Source organism: Rattus norvegicus, chromosome 3 (genome assembly GCF_036323735.1).
Source record: "Rattus norvegicus strain BN/NHsdMcwi chromosome 3, GRCr8, whole genome shotgun sequence".
NCBI classification, from domain to species: domain Eukaryota; kingdom Metazoa; phylum Chordata; class Mammalia; order Rodentia; family Muridae; genus Rattus; species Rattus norvegicus.
The window spans coordinates 154,337,544-154,358,493 of record NC_086021.1 but is presented as its reverse complement, the minus strand read 5'-3'; the positions used below and the strand labels follow the sequence as shown (position 1 = coordinate 154,358,493).

The following is a 20,950-nucleotide window of genomic DNA, read 5'->3' as shown; positions in this document are numbered from 1 at the left end:
GGTTGGCATCTCTTTCCCTGAGTCTTCCCTCACACAGGTGTAAACTGAACAGCAGATGGCCGAAGGGAAAGTAGAAGGAACCATAGAAGGCATGGATTCCAAAGGGATAATTCATTTAATTATCAGGGAGCAGGGAGGAAAACAATACATGGACACTTAAAAAAAAAATCCAGATTTAAGCAGTGCTTGGTGGCACAAGCTATAATCCCAGAACTCTGGAGGCAGAGGCAAAAAAAGCATGAAGTCAAGAGCAGCCTGGTCTACATAGTGAGACCATAGGACAAAAGCCCAACAAGACAAAACACAACGGCAAAATCAAATTCCATTGTAGGGGATATGAGATGAGATGAGAATCAAACGTCTCCTTTGTCCATACCTCCTGTCCTTTAGAGATTTTCTGTATTATCCGTGAGTTTCCTTTGTATGCTCACATACATACATGCTCACATGACATATGTGTGCATCTTATGCCCATATGTAAAATCATCTTTGGAAAACAAAGCAGCTAGGGGAATTTGGTGAGAGAATTGCGTAGCTTCAAAGCCAGGCGATCCTCACCCTTCCTGCTGTTTCTCCTTGAGCATTACTTGGCCTGTCTGTGTTGGTGTCCACCCTTCTCCCCCACCCCCTGTCAGCAAGATCCAGGTTAACAGATACACTAGGATTTCAGCACAGAGGTAGGTAGCACACAGAGCCTGGTCAGCAAGGGGAAGCTGCCATCACTATCTTTGCTTTTCCATTTCATGTCATCTGTTTGGGGAATCCATTAGGAAAAACAAAGGAAAGTGTTGTCCCCAGTCTCTCACACCAACTCAGCACAGCACTGTGCTGCGAATATCTCAGCAAACATCTGTGGGTGCCCATTAACTCCATTCTGTCTTGCCAGGCTGCTGGGAGATAGGGCAGGTCCTGCCGGCTAAGGGCTGAGTGCTACAAGGCTACCCCCCTTTAAGGCCAGTTGCAGGTTCTGGGTTGCTGCCTGTGTGGTGACAGGCTGCCCATATTCAAGAATCCACTGCTCTCTTCTCAGGGTTGGTTAATTTGCTGGAGTTGCTGGCAGAATGTGGGGAGACAACCTTACTTATGTTTGTTAGAAAATTTTTGTTCATTTACTGCATTACTCGTGAATAATACAGATTTTAATGGGTGCCTATGAACAGACTGATAAAGAGCTGTGTGTGAGCTCTGAAAGCCCTGAACACAGGAACGTCCTTGCCATGGAGTTGGGGAACACCACTCCGCATATCCATGATACCTTCGTTTTCACAATCTGGGGTCTCCCTTAGCCAGATTCTTTTTTTTTTTTTTTTTTTAAGATTTATTTTATTTTATGTATATGAGTACACGGTAGTTATCTTCAGACACACCAGAAGAGGGCATCAGATCTCATTACAGATGGTTGTGAGCCACCATGTGGTTGCTGGGATTTGAACTCAGAACCTCTGGAAGAACAGTCAGTGCTCTTAACCTCTGAGCCATCTCTCCAGCCCAGCCAGATTCTTTTTAATGGATGCTTCATTACGTAGACGTGATTGATCAGGTTTAGTCACAGGTGGTGAACTCAGCCTGCAGGTTGTAGGCGGTGGACGGGGCTCACAGTGGATTTGAAGTGGAGAACAGCATTGCACAGGGAGGACAGAGCTTGAGCAAAGGCAGTAAAGTGTCCTTAGGGCATGTTTGGGTTGTGTGTATCTTTTTCTTGCGACATAAGGTATGTGAATGGGATGTGTAGGAAATCCAGTCATGCTTGCCAGGAGTCCTGACTTCCAGGCTAATGAGCCGGGATTTCATTTTTAGTTAGAGCCCTTAAAAACATTTGCCTCTGAGACAAGAGTCCTGTTAAGTGGTGAGTGTATAGGTAGGTTGGGGGTGGGGCGCTGATGCTGTCACCCATGTGAGAGCTGCTACTCTACTTGAGAACTGGAGAGGACTGACAGAGCAAGGAGGTGGTTAAGGAACGAGAAGAGGTCCTGGGAGACTGAATACAAAAGAGAGAGAAAAGTCAAAGAACCGTAAAGGCTCCCAGTTTGACTTATGAGGTATCATTGTGGGTGCAGGAGCCTTTGAGGAGAAAGGTATTTTGGAGGTAAGAGGATGAAGGCAGCTCTGACCAGTCTGTATTTGAGGTACTCTGGGACACTCAGGAGTAAGTGTTGGCTGGGCAGTGGAAACAGTGAACTGTGTTTGGGAGAAGTGGGTAGAAGCTTGCTGTTGCCAAGGGCGAAAGTATATCAAGGAAAAGGGAGTCACTGAATAAAGGGGAGGAGATAGATATATTAGTGGAAAGGTGTTAGGAAATTATGTTGTCACAGAAGCCCAGGGGAAAGATTTCATTAAGGCATGTAAGATCAGAAAACCTGATGATGCAGAAAGATGAGATGCAGTGGGATTAGGAAATGAGACCTCACATCTGACCTGAGGACAGTTCTTGGTGAGGAACTGTCAGAAGCTTGACATGTGGACATGGAGTAGTGGACTGTAGAACTGGGGAAAGCACTCTTGGAGCTGTGATGTGTAAGAGAGCCTGTCTTAAGGTGGTCATGGGAGAGTTGCGAAAGGCAGCACCTACAGCCCGAGGAGAGGGACAACCAGATGGAGAAGTAACAGATAGTATGGGTGTTGGAGAAGGGGTTGAGAGAGTCAAATAAACAGTAGAAAGACACAGGCAAGAGCAGAGTGGCTTTTTTGACTGAGAATATAGACAGACCTTTTGGGATAAGAAAGAAAAAGGGCTTCCTGAAGTGGCCCGATTGCTGTGATCAAACAGAAGTGTGCCCTGTGTGTGGAGGGGAAGGGATATGGGCTCAGTCCTCAATGGGTTCTGGTATGCAGCAGATGGTTTAGAGTATTACCAAGAGTTTGTAGCCTGTGCCTTGGATGCCAGTATCTTCTTAAAAGGCATTTCTCAATTTCTATGTCAGATTTGTAAGGTATAAATCTTAAACTTAAGGAAATATACATGGACTGACCCAGGGCTCCAACTGCATATGTAGCAGAGAATAGCCTTGTTGGGGCACCAGGGGAAGGGGAAGCCCTTGGTCCTGCCAACGTTGGACCCCCAGTGCAGGGGGGTGGGGGGGCATAAGGAGGATGTATAGGGGGAATACCAGTATGGGGAAGAGGGAGGGGAGGGAATGGGGGATTATGGACTGGAAACCGGGAAGGGGGATAACGTTTGAAATGTAAGTAAAGAAATATATCTAATAAAAAATTTTAAAAAAGTTAACTAAGTAAAAGGGTAGATATTGTAAACATGAAATGCTCTGAATTTCCTTTGGTAGTTTTTCTCTATTCCACTTTGTTTTACAGGTATGTGGAGGAGAAAGAGGTCATGTTTTGTACATTTAAAATAGCAGTGAACTGAGTGTGGCAGCTTAAGCCTTAATTCCAACACCCCAGAGGCAGAAACAGGAGAGTCTTTGAGTTCAAGGCCAGCTAGGTCTACATAGTGAGTTTGAGGTCTGCCAAGGCTACCTGTGATACCTTGTCTCAACACACACCTACATGCATGTACGCACGCACGCACGCACGCACGCACGCACGCACGCATGCATGCACGCACGCACATGCAGGCATGCCAAAACGAAAAACAACAAAACAAAACAAAAAAATCAATGAAGAAATTTAAGATATCAAATCCCCAAAAAGCCACCTTTCCAAAATTATTTTGTCACACCCCATTCCCCTTTCCTCTATCCTCATTTTTCACCTTTCTTACATCCATTCTTTTAGAAAATTGTGGAATTTTAACACTGTATCAGTTAGTTTGTGCTGTATAAAAACACTCCCAAATTAAATGCCTTGAGACAGCCACCATTCAGCTCTGGTTGGTTCTTCTGGTTTAGCCTAGCTTGAGCTCTTTGGTCAGCTGGTTTGAATGGCCTCACTCACACATCTTACAGTTGGCCAGATGCCTTGGTTCTAGAACCGTGCAGATACTCATCCTCCAGACAGCAGGCCAGAGTGGGTTCCTTTGCAGGATGGCCTCAGAGTCTCAGCATCAGCAAAAAGGCCTCAAATTTGCTAGAGTCGCATTGATCAAAAGCTATCATGAGGCAGTCCAGATTCAAGGGTACTGAAAGAGACGATGCTGTGGGAGGACGTGGGCTCTGCCCCCTTATGGAAGCTCTCCTTAAGACTCAGTGATGAACCAATAGGAGCAGGGTGAGATTTTTGGGAAGTTCTTCCTTTTAGTGCAATCTATATAGAATTGGAAAGTGTACCCCAAAAGGAGGAAAAATATTTAATACGAATAATGAAATCATTTTATGATAACTTCAGGTTTCCAGTTATTCAGGACAAAACCTTGTATCTGGTTCTCCAGCAAGTGTCATTGTCCTGTCTCCTCACCTACACCACTAGCACCAAAGCTTCCAGTATCCTCATCTAGTCTGACACTAGCCGCGGAAAAGGTCTCCTTACTTCAATTCTTTGCTTTCTTCTACCTCCAAGTTTCTTTTCAAGAGAGTAACTGGAGCTATGACTTATAATGATGATTTATAATCACAACTCTGCGCTGCAATGGCTTTTCATCGTCTACTTCACTGTAGTGACACTATCCTGCCTCCAGTTTACCTTCTTTGCCACACCTACTCTCTAAGCTTGTCTGCTCCAATGTCCCCATCTTTGCTGTAGCCTCCAGGGCCTTCCTGACCCTGTCAAGCATGCTCAGCCACAGGAACTTGGTCTGGTCCACATCCCCTCCCTGGACGGCGGCTCCCTCATATTTCTGTATGGCTTGCTTCTTGCCCGGGGTAAAGTCGCTTTCACTTTGTGAAAGTTGTCTAGTTGTCACTTTTCCAGGAAAGCATTTTCTGCCTTTCCTAATCAGATTGCATATTGGATTTTAATATTCCTCATTTGCTTTGCTCATGGATTTTCTAACTTATTTATACTTTGCCTCCTCTTACCAAAATGTAATCTTCCCCAGGGCAGGGAGTTTTGCTTCCTTTATCTCCAGGGCCCAACAGAATTCCTGAAAAACAGTTTTTGTAAGTGAATGAATGATGACTGCTTCTTAGAGTTTAAGCATTAGTTAGTCAGGAGCTTGGAACTGATCGCTCTGTTGACTTTCGTTATTGCACTTGTTGAGAGAGGTGCTTGCTATGAAGCCTCGGCTGGCCCTGAACTCCTGGTGATTCTCCCCTTTCATTGCTAGTATTACACTTGTGGGCCACCATGCTGACTTCACTGGACACACTCACACCCACTCATTTACATACAGCCTGTGACAACAGAGTCTGATCGTTGCAAGAGAGGTCTGAGAAGCCAAAGCTGTTTACTCCCTGATGATTCTTAAGTTAGATGAGGTGTAGCATGGGCAATTAATGGTAGCTCCTTCTGGAGGTAAGTGGTGCAGTTTTTGTATTATTAATAACTTATGTTATCAAAGGGGTGTTGTGGGGCTGTGGATGTAACTCAGTTGGTGGAGTGTTTGCCCACCATGCAGGAACTACTTTAGTTCTAGCACCACATAAACCAGTATGGTGGTATACCGTTTGTGATCCCTGTACTTGGGGGGTAGAGGCAGGAGAATCAAAACTTCAAGGTCATCCTCACCTATATAGCAAGTCGGAGGCCAACCTGGGTTACAATGAAGCCCTGTCTCAAAACAAGAAAAAGTGCAGTGTGAATTTGTACAATGGAGGGACAGACTCTTCTCTATAGATGTCCGTGTTCTTTGACTGTTAATATCATTGTTTTTCCTGTTCATTTTACTGTACTTTGAGCCACTTTAGTACCTAGTTAAGAAACCAATTAGAGGAGGGGAGGAGGGGAGGAGGGGAGGAGGGGAGGAGGGGAGGAGGGGAGGAGGGGAGGAGGGGAGGAGGAGAGGACTGTGGGAGGGGGGGGTGACCAGGAGTGATATGTACCATGAGTAAGTGAAAGGAAAAAAAAAACATTTAGAAAACCATTAGAAAACACTTCCACAGGAAGTGCTAGTATAAGAGGGTAAGGGGTGGCTGCAGTTGACAGGGACTTGATGTGCCATTTCAGTGTCTGTGCATTCCTGGCAGTGCTCCTCCCCGTCCCAGTAGATCTCCATGCTTGTCTCCAGCATTTAAGATGCTTTTCAGCATCGTGTGTGACGTTCTAAACCTTAAGTGCTAGCATGTTGACTGATTTCTTTTTCTTAATTTCCAGGGAATAATAAGTCGCAAAGGGAGGAGCTGGACTCCATCCTCTTTCTTTTTGAAGTAAGTTTTGGTTATTATTATTATTGCTATTGTTATTATTATTATAGCTTTTAAAATCCTTGTTAGAAATAAGATACCTTAGTTGATCTTTATGATTTTTCTTTTTAAAAAGTGTGTTTCCCTTGTATGAACGTCTCAATGTAAAGGTACTAGTTGGAAGAGTAGACAAATTTTAAATAGTAATAGCTTTTGCTGTTTTTCTTTCCATATGAACTTTTATGTGAATCTTGCATAAATGTCCTCTATCTCACAGACTTCAGGCGACTTGTCTTACTGACATGTGAATCTGACATGTTTTCTCACATATATATATATATATATATATAATATTTTAAAAGTTATTTATTTTTATGCATATGGATGGGGCTGTGTTTCATGCATGTGTGTCTGTGCATTGCGTATGTTCAGTACCCTTGGAGGCTAGATAAGGGTGTCAGATCCCTAGGACTGCAATTATAGATGGTTGTTAACTGCCAGGCGTGTGCTGGGGTTATACCTAGCTTCTCTGGAAGAGTGGCCAGTGCAGCTCTTAACCATGAAGATTCTCCAGTCCCTCCAAAAGTTATTTTTGACTAGTGGTGGAGTTAGAATTTTTGCATATCTACATCTGTGTATGTGGGTACTCTTTAAAGTTGGAATGAGTTTTGGCTGTGTTTTTTAAAATTAAGTTAGATTTTATTTGTGTACATGTGCAAAGGTGTGCCACAAGCATTCTCCACAGCAAGCATTTGAGGGTAAGGTGACAATCTGTGACAGTATGGTCTCTCTTTTCACCATGTGATTGAGCTTAGGTTGTCAGGCTTAATAGAGGGGGCCTTTACCTGATGAACCATTTTGCCAGCCTCTTGGCAGCTTTTTGGGTGTTTTGTTTTTGGGGGTCTCTTCAAGTAGCCCTAGCTGTCCTAGAACTCCATGTGCCACAGGCTGGTCTTGAGTGAGAAGAGATATGCTACCACATCCAGTTTTTGGCAGTGTTTTTGGTGTGTTAAGTACAAAGTTCTGGCTTAAATGTGTAGGCAAGTGCTAGATTATGGAAACTAGAACTAGACTCAGCTGAATTACAAGGTTTCTTTTGTTCTTTTTTCGAGACAGGGTTTATTTACCTAGCCCTGGCCCTCCTGGAACTCTCTGTGTAGACTAAGTTGACTTCAAACTCACAGAGATCCACCTACCTCTACCTCCTAACTGCTAAGATTAAAGGTGTATGCCACTGTGCCTGGCCTATAAATTAATAACTTGTAAATTAAGAGAAATACCTACTTATTAATTTAATGGGTGTGTACATGTGCATTTTTACAGTGCATATGTGTAGGTCAGAGGACAACTTTGGGGAGTTTGTCCTATCCTTTCACCAAGTGGGTTCTGGGAAGCAAACTCAAGCAGCTTTATAGACTGAACCACCTAGCTGGCCCCTAGATTATAAATTCTGAATGTTCATTCACTTACAGTGTAAATGAATTTTACCCAGCAACATGGCTGCTCTGGCGAGGGGTCACATCCAAAGACCTTCTAGGTTTGTATGATCCTGCCAGGATGCAGCCACAGTCTGGATTACAGTATGTTTTGTCTGGAATACAGACATGCCCTTAGTATACAGCTTAATCCCTGACAATGAAGGAAAAGTTAATTTGTAGAAGGAAGCAGTCATGTTTGAAAGTGACATCTAATTGAGGGGCAAAGTGATGAATCAGAGAACGATTTGACAGAATAAGCCAGAGAATAAGGAGCTAGAAGACTAGAATATATCACCAAAGTTAGTATGAGGTCAGGGAGAACAATTCAGTCGGAAGCCAAACCAGATTGAATCAGTCAGCTTGGAAAATTATATTGTATAGAGGCTAGAAACTTCCAGGCCTGGGGCTAGGGTTAGTTAGAGAAGGAAATGCTCTGGGCTCAGCCTAAGATTGTATTCAAACAGCTTGGGTACAGCTCTCATCTCATCACTTCATCTGAGGAAATAAAAGTGACATTTATACATAGCTAGAAGTGGTGTGTGCATGGTTTGTTATAAGAAGATAAACTCTATGTGTGTGTGTGCATGTGTGTGTGCATATATGTATACATATCTGTGAAGGCCAGAAATCAGCCTTGGGTGGTTTTCAGTGATCACTCTAGTTTTTTGTTTCTGTTTCGAGCCAGGGTCTCTCCCCAGAATCTGCAGTTCCCTGATTAGGGCAGGCTAGCTGTCCAGAAAGCTCCAGGAGTGTTCCTGTCTTTGCCTTCCCAACACTGGGATCACACGCAGGCACCACCATGTGTGCTTGTATGAAAAGGTCTTTTCTAGTTAAGCTGTCTCTCCAACCCAATGAAGAAAAGTGTATGACTGTAAGGAAAGTCCAAATGTGCAGACCTGGCTGGAGGGAAGGCTAGGAAAGGACACTGGGTGAATTGTGAGGGGCTGTTTGAATGGAGTAAATTATGTCATGGGACATGTTATGACATGGTAGATGTTGGGGCGGGCCAGCTCAAAGTCCTGGATATGGGCCTGGGAGGTATCTGAGCTGGTCATCTTGCCAGCTCTCCGGCACCCACACCACCAGGGTGAGCTCCTTAGCACTCCTCTGACTAGCTCGTCCAATGCCACAGCTGGCAAGGAGCAGAGCTAGCTCGCTAGCTCTTATGCCCTCCTGGCTGGCTCACCTGCAGTCTCTGCAACCAGGGCCAGTTCTACTTTGTTGCCTAGGTGAGGTTCAGGGCCAACTTCCTCCAATCCTGCAGCTGGTGAGGGGCAGGGCCAGCTCTCCCCATCTCATGATCCTGGGGACAGGACCGCTCCTTCCCTCTCCCCCGCCACGGGTGGCAAGGGCAAGGGGTCAGGGATGGCATCTGTCCTTCATGGCATTATTTTGTCATGCTCATTGTATTTCCTATGGTTGCCCTCCTGTGATTCAAGCCTGTGCAAAGAAGTTATTTACAGGGAGCATTAATAATGAGTCCTTGGCTGAAGTCTGTTAACTACTGCATGTTTCACTAATTTCATTTATTTCTGTACCAAGGTATAAATTTACCAAATAATCTAACATTTTAACATTACAAAGCCTGATAAAAATCCCGTGATCCTGACAGCTTCCTGCCCCCTTTTGAAGACTAGAAGCTAATACTAAAAGGAGGTATTCCTCCTTGATAATCTCTTCCTCACCTCTGGACACATTCAATCCCAAACATCTTATTTCTCCTTTTAAAAGGAGTATTAACTGAGCTCGTTGTAATGATACATGCCTTCAATCCTAGTACTCAGGAGACAGGGACAGGTGGATCTCTGAACTCAAGGCCAGCCTGGTCTACATAGTAAGTTCCATGATAGCCAGAGCTACATAGAGAGACCTTGTCTTGAGGGAGAAAATGTATTACTTGGCTGGGGATGATTTTTCAGTGGGTAGAGCACTTGACACACAATCTGATAATCTGAGCTGGGACTTCCCAGAACCCACTTGAAAAACCAGATACTGTAAAGCAAGTGTCTAAAATCCCAGCATTCCCTACTGGGAGATCGGAGGGTGAGGTGGGAGAACTACCAGGAGCTCTCAGGCCAGCTACCTGGCATACACAGCAGTGAACAGGAGAGACCCTGCCTTAATCCAGGTAGAAGAAGACTGACATCTGAGGTTGTGCTCTGACCTCTGCATATATGTTGTGCTGGTGTGTGCTTATTACTTAACACATACACGCACACACATATACACACACACACATGTGCTCTTGAGTAATTTGTTGTGTAGTTTGGTTTTGAGTGTAACAGAAGTGTCCTCATGTCACTTATGACTTGTCTAGTGCTCTCAGCATCATTTCTAATGCATTATTCCACAATGTAATTTAGCTTGGATTTATCCATTCACACTGCTGGATTCGGTGGGTAGGTATGACTCATTCAATTCCCACATTTGGTCTATAGGGGATTTTTGTTTTCTTTGATTGTCTGTGGATACTGGCCAACCTTTGCAGTGGCCTGTTTTTTTTACTTAATGCACTGGCACAGCCCTATAGTACATTTGCAAATAGAAATGATAAAAGTAATCATTATATTTTTATCCCTAAAAGAGTTTTGCTCATGTTCATGTTTCACCAATAAGAATAATATATTCTATAATTTTTAGTGACCACTCTGTAAGATTACATAAATTTGTTTCCATTTCTAGTTTGGTCAGATTATTTTTAAAAAAAGCAGATGGGTTTTTAAATTTTCAAATTTCTGTTTTTCTCTGCATCGATCAGCTGATGACTCCTTTGTCTTCCAGGTCTAGGTTTTGCAGGGACTAACACTTTGCCTTGCATTTAAGGACTTAAATATTTTTTATGGTTTTAGGTAATGATTTAATTTTCATATATTTAAATTTTTTTCTTAAAGGTTTTTATAAATTTTGATTCCGTCCTTTCTCTTTCCCTAACTCCTTCCAGAACCACCCCTCTCCTTACCTAATCAACTTCATGTTCTTTCTTTTTCTTTAAAAAAAAAAGGCACTCCAATTCCACCCCAAAGAACAACAGAATCATGGAGTCTGTTTTGTACTGGCCAGCTACTCCTGAGTGTTGGGCCTGTCCTGGAATGTGTTGATTGAAGAAAACTGAGTTTCCTTCTTCTTGTACCTATCAACTGCAGATAGCATCTTGGTTAGACTTTGTCTTCTCCTTCATGCTGGGTGTTTTGTATTCTATTTCTGGTAATTCTAATATGTGTTGTATTTAATAGTTTAAATCTTTTTGAACACAGTGGCTTCTTGCATATGTTGTAAGATTAATATGAATCACAGAGATTAAAATTTTAAGTCTTTGTGGTTTTTTAGATGGATTTGTTTCAGCTTTTGACAGCACTTTGGGGGAGTGGTTTCTTTTAGAACTACTTTGTCTTCCTTTGAGGATTACTAATGGGGTCTCAGGATGAATACCCACAACTTCCTGAGGGTGGGGCTCAGGGGCTGGAGGGACCAGATGTCTGTCCATTCTAGTGCTGGCATGGGACTTAGGTCTTTGGCTCCAGCATTCTTCTTTGCTTGAAAATCACAGATCATTCTTCTGGGTCCTTTCTTTTTTTTGCTTCTGTCTCTTCTATTAACTTTCTTTTTCTCTTTCTGTTAGTTTCTCTGAGTCCTCAAAACCATGCAATGCTTTAAGAGTCATATTTGTTGTTTCTCTAGAAACTAGTTGTCCCAAAGGTGGGAAGCCTTCAGAAGCCTAAGTCCTCACCCTTCCACAAAGGAAGTCTAATGCCTTCCTTCCTGTCTAGAAACTCTGCACAAGGGAGGGAGCTATTAGTGATACATTACTATCTACAGAGAGTTAGTTGCCTATATAGAAGAACAAATATATATTATTCAAAGCTTCATAAAGCTTTCACTTTGCATAGTAAATATGAGTGAGTGATGAACTTGCATTTCTTTTGTTTATGTTCTATGCTCAACTCTAGCTTTACAAGTTGTAATTTGTGTGGTTCATTCCGGGCACTAAGCAACTTCATTGCTGCTTCCTACATTAGAAGTGCTTTATGAGGGTCTGAGGTGAATACTCATTACTGTGTAAATAATTGAGGAAGGCTTCCTTTAGAAGAGGTAGAGTTATTAAGATGTTAAATTACAGAGGCGACCCTGCACAAGGATATTCTATAAATAAGAATTGGATTGGAAGAAAGTAGATAATTAAGAGAGTTACAGAGACACGTTGGAAGACTGTGTAAGAGAGCTACGTCTTACCTTGGTAAGGGGCAAAGTGCTTGGCAGCTTTGAAAGTGGGAATGGTAGTTTGACAGTGTAGCAGACTGCCAGACAGTACAGTGTTCTGGTGAGTAAGTGATGGGCGAGTAAGGTTGACAGCTTAGGTCATGAATTCCAGGGTGTGGAGGGTTGTACAGAGATGAAATCTGTCTTCACCTCTGCTGGGAGCACATGAGCCTTTACTTGGCTACCTTTCCTTGTAGTACCACTTAGGATTTCTGTCCTCTTGGTTCATGGAGATGCTCATCATCCTTCCGTTTTAAAATTTGTTTTATTGTTATTGTGGTTACGATAGATTTTTATTCTTTTAAAAACATTTGTCTATCATTACAGAATATTTCTAATAGAGATGTAGGATCTCAGAACATGAATTAAATGCCATCTTGCATTGACCAGAATCTGTTTTACGAGGGCCATTCTGTTTAATCTTTTCCTTTTGAAGTAGATTATGTCTTTCTAGATTTGTTTTTTGTGTTGGTGGTGGTCATATGTATGGCTTTGACCTCTGAACTACATTCCCTGAACCTCTCAGTTTTTAAAGATTTTATTTTTAATTATGTGTGTATACGTGTGTGCATATGTGTATATGAGTCTGTGCAGGTTCATGCATATGACTGTAGTATCTGTGGAGGCCAGAAGAGCCCATCAGATCTTCTGGAATTTTTACTACATGTGTGTACTAAGAACTGTACTCAGGTCTTCTGCAAGAGCAGTGTGTGTTCTTAGCTGCTGAGCCACCTCTCCATCTTCCTCTCTGAGCTTTGAGGGAAGACAGGTGGGGAGGTCTGTGGAGTTAGGTGACCTTTCTCAGGGTGCACCTTTATCAGGTAGTAGCTCATAGAATTTACACCGGTGTTCTTAACGCTGTGGCAGTTACCTGTACAGGAGAATGAGGGGATGTTTAGCCTGCTGAGGAAGCTGATGACTGGGGCTTCAAGTTCATATTGTCTTCTCTTGAGAACCATCTAGATGCAGCCCCCAGGAGGTTGTTTTAGTGATACCTAGGATTTGTTTTAATCAGTTTTGATTAGGCACTCTGATACAAAATGACTGTAACGAAGGAGAGGTTTTAATTATACTTGCTCTTGCCTTAGAGCAGGAAGCATGGCACACAGGGTCTTAGAGGATCACCCAGAGGTGAAATCAGCAGGCACAGAGGAAACTGAGGGCAGGAGCCTTTTACGTTTACAAGAATGACCAAGGCAAGACAGATGTACTAAGCTGAATTTGGAATTACGGAGGTGAGCCATTTGAGCTTAGTCTAGGCTGGCTGGTCATATCTGAGTGGTTCAGGAGGATGCTGACTAGGGTGAGAGCACAAGAGACGATTTGGAATTGGTTGGTCTTAGGCCCTTCCTACAGGGGCCAGTTCTCCCTGTTAGGGAGGCCATAGATGTCAGACCACTAAGAATACAGAAACTATCCTAATAGAAGAGCTGCCTGCCTTCTTGAATGCCATCCCTTTCCAGCAAAGAAATTGGATGGTTTACAAGAAGTATATTGTTGGGTTGTGGGGGAAAAAAAAGAAGTATATTGTTAAGAAAGAAGAAAACTTTGAAAATTTGATAACAAGAAATGTCTTCTCTTGCCCATATCTGATTAAAACACATAGAGAGGAGGTTTCATTAATGGAGCCTGCATATGCGCTGGCATTGGACTTCCTTATACACTTGCCCTCCCCACCAAACTCACACACATTACTGAGTTTGAAATTACGGACAAAAGCAACACTTGACTTTCAGAATCTTTATTCTAAATTTTATTAAGACTATTTCCCAGATTAGACTATTTTAATCTTGTCATTGTCCTTCTAGACACCCAAATGTGCTCTTTCTAGTCTGTAAAATGAGGCTCAGCTGGTGTGCCCTTTGGGGTCCCCCAGGGAGTCCTTCTCTGGGGAAGGGCTCCCTCAGCTCCAGGCCACTTTGCCATGTTCTTTTGCTGTTTCTTTTCTGCCTATTAGTCATGTGCCTTTCTTTGCAGGGGCTTTAACCCTTTTTTTACCACCACTCTTTCTTGTACTGTTTAAAATCACTGAATTCTTCTGGTAAGTGTTGCTGGGATGAGGGGTGGGGAACGCTCATTCTTCGAGTGAACTTGTGTAATAAACCATAGTGTGTGGCCATTTGTTTGTTAGTTCTTAATGTGGCTATGCCTTAACCTCTTAATGAGGCCATAAAACTGCTCAGCCTAGCAGCCATCACTTAGTTCTTTGTGTTTCCCACAGTGATTTGCACTTGTTACTATGTATTGTTGTTGGATTAAAGTCTCAGTCTCTCCTCATTGTGGTTATTTGGTACTTTTGTGTTACTAGCATTTTCCCCTACCTAGACCTTGCTAGATGAAAGCTACAAGTCTTGGTCTATGTCAGCTTCGACAGCACAAGGCCGATGCCTTTGGTAGAGGTACAGGGTGTGGTAGGACTAGGTGGGTCTCAAAGTCTCTTACAGGTCTGTTAACCCTCAACACTGCAACTGCAGCTCTGTTTGAAGTGTCTAAACAAAATTTAACATGATTGGACTCTGACTAGCCTCTTTTATTAATGTATGTATACCATGTATAATGGAGAAGCTATGGAGTTTCTTGGCTATTACACTTGAAAGGTCATTCCACTTTGTTAAACACAGGGTTAGATTTTCACCTTACTGTAGGTCTGTCCCTTTGGGATTGGGGACTTCTGAGAATTAAGATCTTAGAATTGGGGTAAGTTTCTTAGGCTTGTTGTTAGTCCCAAGGTACTGTGTCTGTGGCCTGAGCATTGCTTGACTTCCATGGAGCAAGGAAACATGGCTTCAAAGCAGCTTCCTGGAAATATAAAGTTGAAAAGTCATGCAGATTTCATGCTTTTGTTTCCATGCTTGTTTTGGGATGAAAATGGCATCAGTATAGCCATAAATCAAATTACCTGGTCCTGTGTCTCTCCACCATGCCTGCAGATCCTTTCATCCTTCAGCCCTACCTCCAAGCTAAAGAACATGAGTTCTGTTGTCCTGGGATAGCGCACTGCCTCTTCTCTGTCCCTCCTTTGGTGGTCTGGGAAGCACTGACATGAGAGGTAAATTGCAGCAGGTGAGCTGCACAGTGGGTACAGGTGACACCTGGGCTTCTTGAAGGGCACACAGAGGAAGGGCACACAGAGGAAGGGCACACAGAGGAAGGGCACACAGAGGAAGGGCACACAGAGGAAGGGCACACAGAGGAAGGGCACACAGAGGAAGGGCACACAGAGGAAGGGCACACAGAGGAAGGGCACACAGAGGAAGGGCACACAGAGGAAGGGCACACAGAGGAAGGGCACACAGAGGAAGGGCACACAGAGGAAGGGCACACAGAGGAAGGGCACACAGAGGAAGGGCACACAGAGGAAGGGCACACAGAGGAAGGGCACACAGAGGAAGGGCACACAGAGGAAGGGCACACAGAGGAAGGGCACACAGAGGAAGGGCACACAGAGGAAGGGCACACAGAGGAAGGGCACACAGAGGAAGGGCATGAGTAACCACAGGCTCAGGTATCTGCTTTTCCTTCAGGACTCAGGGTGACATGAGTACGTTATCTTCCTTCCCAAAGATTGTGCGGATGCTGGATCAGAGCCAGGGCATACATTTGCAAAGCCTTGCCTTGCCCACAGCTGTGCTCAGGAGTTACTGTATGACCACTGGTCAGCCTTGGGCTGCAGTGGGTTTCACATCTCACTTTAGCAGATTTCCATGGTGGTTTCTTCCTCATTGCTCAGGTGAGCTTGTAGAGAGAGTGAGTTTAGCCTCTCATGGTTTCTCAAACTAAGGGCAAGAGACTTGAAACTATTTTCCTGAAAGCAGTCACATGACTTGTCCCAGCACTGTACTAGGAGCTCTTCAAGTAAGGTGAAAGCAAAAGCTGGCTTGCATTCCTCTGACACTGTTTTGGATCTGAATACCACCCCTAGCTTGAATGTTGATTGTTGTAATCTCTCCTTGGTGCATGCATTTACTGGTACTAGGGGCATATTTCTCTCTCTCTCTCTCTCTCTCTCTCTCTCTCTCTCTCTCTCTCTCTCTCTCTCTCCATTCTGATGTCTGCTTTTGTTTGTGAACTCAACAAACTGGAGGGTAAGAAAATATAAATGTTTACTTATTTTGGACATAACTTGCTTTTTGTATTGTGGTGTGTTAAAGTTTGAATTAGAGGACCAGCGTCCAGGGTGAAGGTATCTGCTTTCAGGGGATAAGGTAACTGCCACACTGCACAACTGCAGCCTCTCTTATGAATTGTGATCTAGAGGTGAGGAACTTGGGATTGGCCCAACAGAGTATACTGAATTACTCAGTTCACCTTGGAGGAAGGGAACACGGAGACAAGATGTTTGTGAAGTGTGAAATTACATTCTTGTGATTGATTATCTTCCTTTGCAAGGTGCCTTACCCTCCCATTGTGGTAGCAGCTGACCTGTGGTTACTGACACCCTCAGAGATCATGTAGACGAGTTAGGAAATGCACACGAATCCTTATAAGATAATAGAAGAAAGCACACCAAGACGACAGGACATTCACAATAACATTCACAATAACAAGGGAGCGCGTGGTTATGTTTGACCAGAACACATCTCCTTTCACAATGTTTCCACACTGATGTTGACACCTAGTTTGTATGAATTTTTTTTTCATATTCACTTAGAAGAGAGCTGTACAGATGCTTCCTGCTTTGTATATTTTCTCTGGCTTGTTTCGTGTGGTTGTATAGCACAGTAGCTATTAGAGAGTGACACCTAGTGTTTGATGTGCATGTGACACTGGGTAGGAAGGAAGGAGCTGGCTTGAAGCCTTCCTTCCCTGTAGCTGATCCTGCAGAGCAGGGCATTTACAGATGAACTTGACTGTGTGGCTAGTCGCACAATAGCCTGCAGGTCTGTAGTACTCTAGTATTATTGAGGGAAGCATTTAAATCTTAAGTTTCTGAGGTAGCAGGAATCAAGTTAGAGCATTGCATGCAGGCGTTGGTATTTCTGTTTCGTTCCCTATGCAGGTTCTTGCAAAGTGAATTTTTTAAAAAGGCTGGTGTGGAAAGGAGAGCCTATTAGATATGCTAGTACAAAGTGGAAGAGAATGGAGGACATGGTAGGTTTTAGCCAAAAAGCAGGCGCTTGCATGAAATGGAGACTAACTACAGGGTGTGCCTTTCACCTTTTATGTGAGTTTCCTGTGTACAAAGAAGATTCTTCTTCGAACTGATCTTTCCTCGGGGCAAAGCACACCGCTATGGCAGGATTTTTTGTTACTAAGTTGAGGGGCTATGAAACGTCTAGTGCACATGTTTTCTTAGAGAGGGTTAGACCTGGATATGATGTGCAAGTGAAAAGATAAACTTACAGAATGTATCCCGTTTCTGCTTCCAAGGCTTCAAATGTTGCACTGTTAATACATGATGGAAGGTTTTCAAGTTTATATGTTACTGCATAATGGGAATGTTTCCCTGTTTCATCATGGTTCTACATATCTCATGCTGTGTCCCGCAGAGGAGGATGTTATTAACTAGCTCACAGGCAGCATTCTTCCGCTTTCTCCCCTCAACCTCTCCAGTGCTCGCTCTCCTCTAATGCAGTTCTGGATCCCATTGCCAGGACTATTGCACTCCCAGCCCTCTCACAAGGACCCTCCTCATCAGACCTCTGCCTCCTCATTCCTGTCACCTGTCTTATTCTTGTCCCCATTGGCAACCTCTTGGAAGTTCTTAGACCAGCAGAAAAGCTTTCTGGGGATGGAGTGGACACTGTTTAGTCTTCCTGGAATGCCCTTCTCTTGTAGGCTCACCCCTTTGTTTTCTTAAGGATTCTGGTCAAAGATATTTCTGCCTTTTCTCCTTAGATTATGCTGTCAAGGCAGAGATGGTGTCTTTCTCTCATGGTACCTGGCACAAGAATATTAGTCAATTAGTTAAAAGGAGGTAATTTAAGCCTATACCCTCTGAATTATGCATTTACTGAATTCATTATTTTCTTTTGAGTACATGTGCATGCATGTCTTTTGCATTTCTCATTTCTCAGCATTTTGAACAATTTATATCTACATTATTTTATTATAATATTTTCAGTTGCCATTTCTCTTATATTAAATGATTTGGAGAATCAATTTTTATGAACATATTAAATGCCAGTTATGTAAATACAGCTCACTGCTATAGGATCTTTATGTCTCTATTCTTGTTAGGGAATTACTTTGATTAATTTGCTAGAAGGTGTATTATGTACGTTGTTGAAGAAGGGAAGATAAGTGGCTGATGTGCTTCTAGCTCAGGAACACCTTTCCTTGAACTTCAGATATATAAAAGCATTCATAGGTGACTACATAATTTGCAGATCATTACTCCCCACCCTTTACTGTGTATGTCTAAGGTAGACGTAATTTGCTGCAGAAACACTTACCAGGAGCAGCTCTGTAGTGCAAGCCCTTGGTCTTTGGATCCCTGTTGTCCTCTGTGTCCTGACGCCCACTCCATGATTCATGGTCACTTCACCACAGCTGATGGAAAGACCAAGGCCAGCCTGTGGCTGCTTAATGAGTAGACCACCTTTTCTATTCGGTTTTTGCCTAGTGCTTTTAGATTTTACTGAATTTACAACTTTAAGTGTGCTTTGTCCAGGCACTTTTTGTGTGCGTTCTTTGTGTGGTTCTGGGGAGTTTGTGATGTGCACTGTCCTGACACGTGGGGTAATCTGTAATAGTCTAGTTTAATGCTCTCCATCTTCATTAGTTAATATTTTATGATCCTGAAGGTTATCTAATAATACATCTACTTCATTAGTTTCCCTAAGTTTTCATCATCTCCTCAATATACACTTGAGTCTTTAAGAACATCAATCAGAAACACTAAAATCAAATGTTCTTTTTTTTAAAAAATATTTATTTATTCTATATAAATACACTGTTTCTGTCTTCAGACACACCAGAAGAAGGCATCAGATCACATTATAGATGGTTGTGAGCCACCGTGTGGTTGCTGGGAATTGAACTCAGAACCTCTGGAAGAGCAGTCAGTGCTCTTAACCACTGAACCATCTCTCCAGCCCCCCAAATGTTCCTTTTTATTAATTGTATTTGTTTGTTTGTTTTTGAGGAGACATTTCCATTTTCCCTTGGGGTTATCTCTTTTGCAACCATCATTGCAGCTGCATAGCACTTGCATGGAATAAAGTCACCCCCCCCACACACCTTTTTTTGCTTTGGGTAAACTTAAGTATACAATAGCCTTTGTCATCAGGATACCTTTGCCTTTTTAGGTCTTCTTTGATAATCAGGTTTTCAGCATCTTGGTTGATTTTTGAAATGTTGAATGCTTGATATATCTTTCTTTAAAAATTATGCTCCAGGGCTAGAGAGATGGCTCAGTGGTTAAGAGCACCCGACTGCTCTTCCAGAGGTCATGAATTCAATTCCCAGCAATCACATGGTGGCTCACAACCATCTGTAAAGAGATCTGATGCCCTCTTCTGGTGTATCTGAAGACAGCTACAGTGTACTTATATATAATAAATGAATAAATTAAAAAAATTTAAAAAAATTATGCTCCATATTTGTTTTAGATGTCTTTTGTATTGTAAATTAAGTCTGTTAATTTGCATAGATCAATTTTAAGTCTGGTAACTCATAGGCTAAGAACAACATTATCTTTTAAATAGTGATCTATCTAATCATGTATTTAGATGTAAAATGTTTGGAAATATTACATTTTTCAGTTCTTTTTATTAGATGCCACCTCGTGCTTCCCTGCCCTGGTTGGTTGATTGATTGGTTCCTTCCTTTCTCCTTCCCTTCTCCTTTTCCTTCCCCTTTCCTGTTCCCTGTTTTTTAAGCTAGGGTTTCTCTGTGTAGCCTTGGCTATAATGGAGCTCTGTAGACCAGGCTGGCCTCAGACTCACAGAGTTCTGCCTACCTTTGCTCCCAGAGTGCTAGAATTAAAGGTGTGTTAGACTAGTGTGTGTGAGAGAAAGAGAGAGAGAGAGAGAGAGAGAGAGAGAGAGAGAGAGAGAGAGAGAGAGAGAATGTGTACTAAAACTAGAATCCTTTTTGATTTCTTTTCACGATTTTCACTAATCTGTTTGCTTGTGCCATGCTTATTAGAAAAATTATTGTGTGCTTGGTGTTGGTCCTGATATTGAGGATACCTGATGCATCCCAGGGATTCAGCTGTAATGGGCCTTATGCCTGTCTACCTGAGAAGAAAGCTAGTAGGTTTTTTTGAAGTGGTCTCATTTCAGGGGGTGAATTTGAAATTAGTATTTCCACTGACCCCTAGAGATATGACAGTACAGAGCTGTGTTTTACTTCCTCCGTAACAGCATGCTGAGATATTAAGTAGTACTATGTAGTAGAAGGGATTTCTGGTATAAGACAGCATTTGTTTGAGCTAAAATGTATTTATTTTATTTTTAAGATTATCTGTTTGTTCATTTTTGCTGTCTCACTTGAATTTAAAGGTTCTAAACAAGTATTGACCACCAGTGAAACAATTCTGTCTATATCAGAGTTGAGTTGTTTTTAGTAACTGGTAAAAATTCACCAGATGGCAGTGAAAAAGTTACTGCTGTAGTTGATGTGGGCTCTTTGTCTGTGGGTCCTTCTGAAGCCAGACTAGTTGTGTAGTCAGGACACCCACAGAATACTGTCCTGAAGGGACTTCCAAGTCTCAGTCTAAGTTCTTTGCACTGTTGTTACTTCCAAGGTCAGGGGCTAGGATGTCTGTTCTTTTAAATGGAATCTGCTTTCTCCCAGCAGCATCTTCTGTATGCACAACATGGTGCCCTACAGCTGGCTTGGGAAGGTTACTCCCTGGCTCTCTGTTCTCAAGCTGAACAGGTTTAGTTGGTTAGTTTCAGGTAGATTAACTGGCATGTGTGCCTTAGTATCTTCATTCTCCGATGCCTTGCGTTCCATGTAAACTTGAAATCAAGTGTGGATCAACTCGGGCATGCTGCAATCATCTGGTGATAATTTGGAAAAACAAGTTTCCCATCTAAATTAAATGAAGACTGGTGGTTCTAAAGTTCAAGGTAGCATCTTGTATAAACGCCA

General features: G+C 42.7%; 1 protein-coding gene across 13 annotated transcripts in view; it reads left to right on the top strand.

The window, feature by feature from the left end:
• The window catches only part of Ralgapa2 (Ral GTPase activating protein catalytic subunit alpha 2), a 280,066-nt gene that overhangs the window by 33,577 nt on the left and 225,539 nt on the right, over positions 1-20,950 (top strand). For all 13 annotated transcript variants that reach the window (XR_005502529.2, XR_005502528.2, XR_005502527.2 and 10 more), the window contains one exon: positions 6,145-6,197. Coding sequence is in view for 9 of the 13 variants with exons in the window: in XM_063283347.1 (XP_063139417.1) it covers positions 6,145-6,197 (53 nt within the window). In the remaining 4 variants the exon portion in view is untranslated. The remainder of the gene's footprint in view (positions 1-6,144; positions 6,198-20,950) is intronic.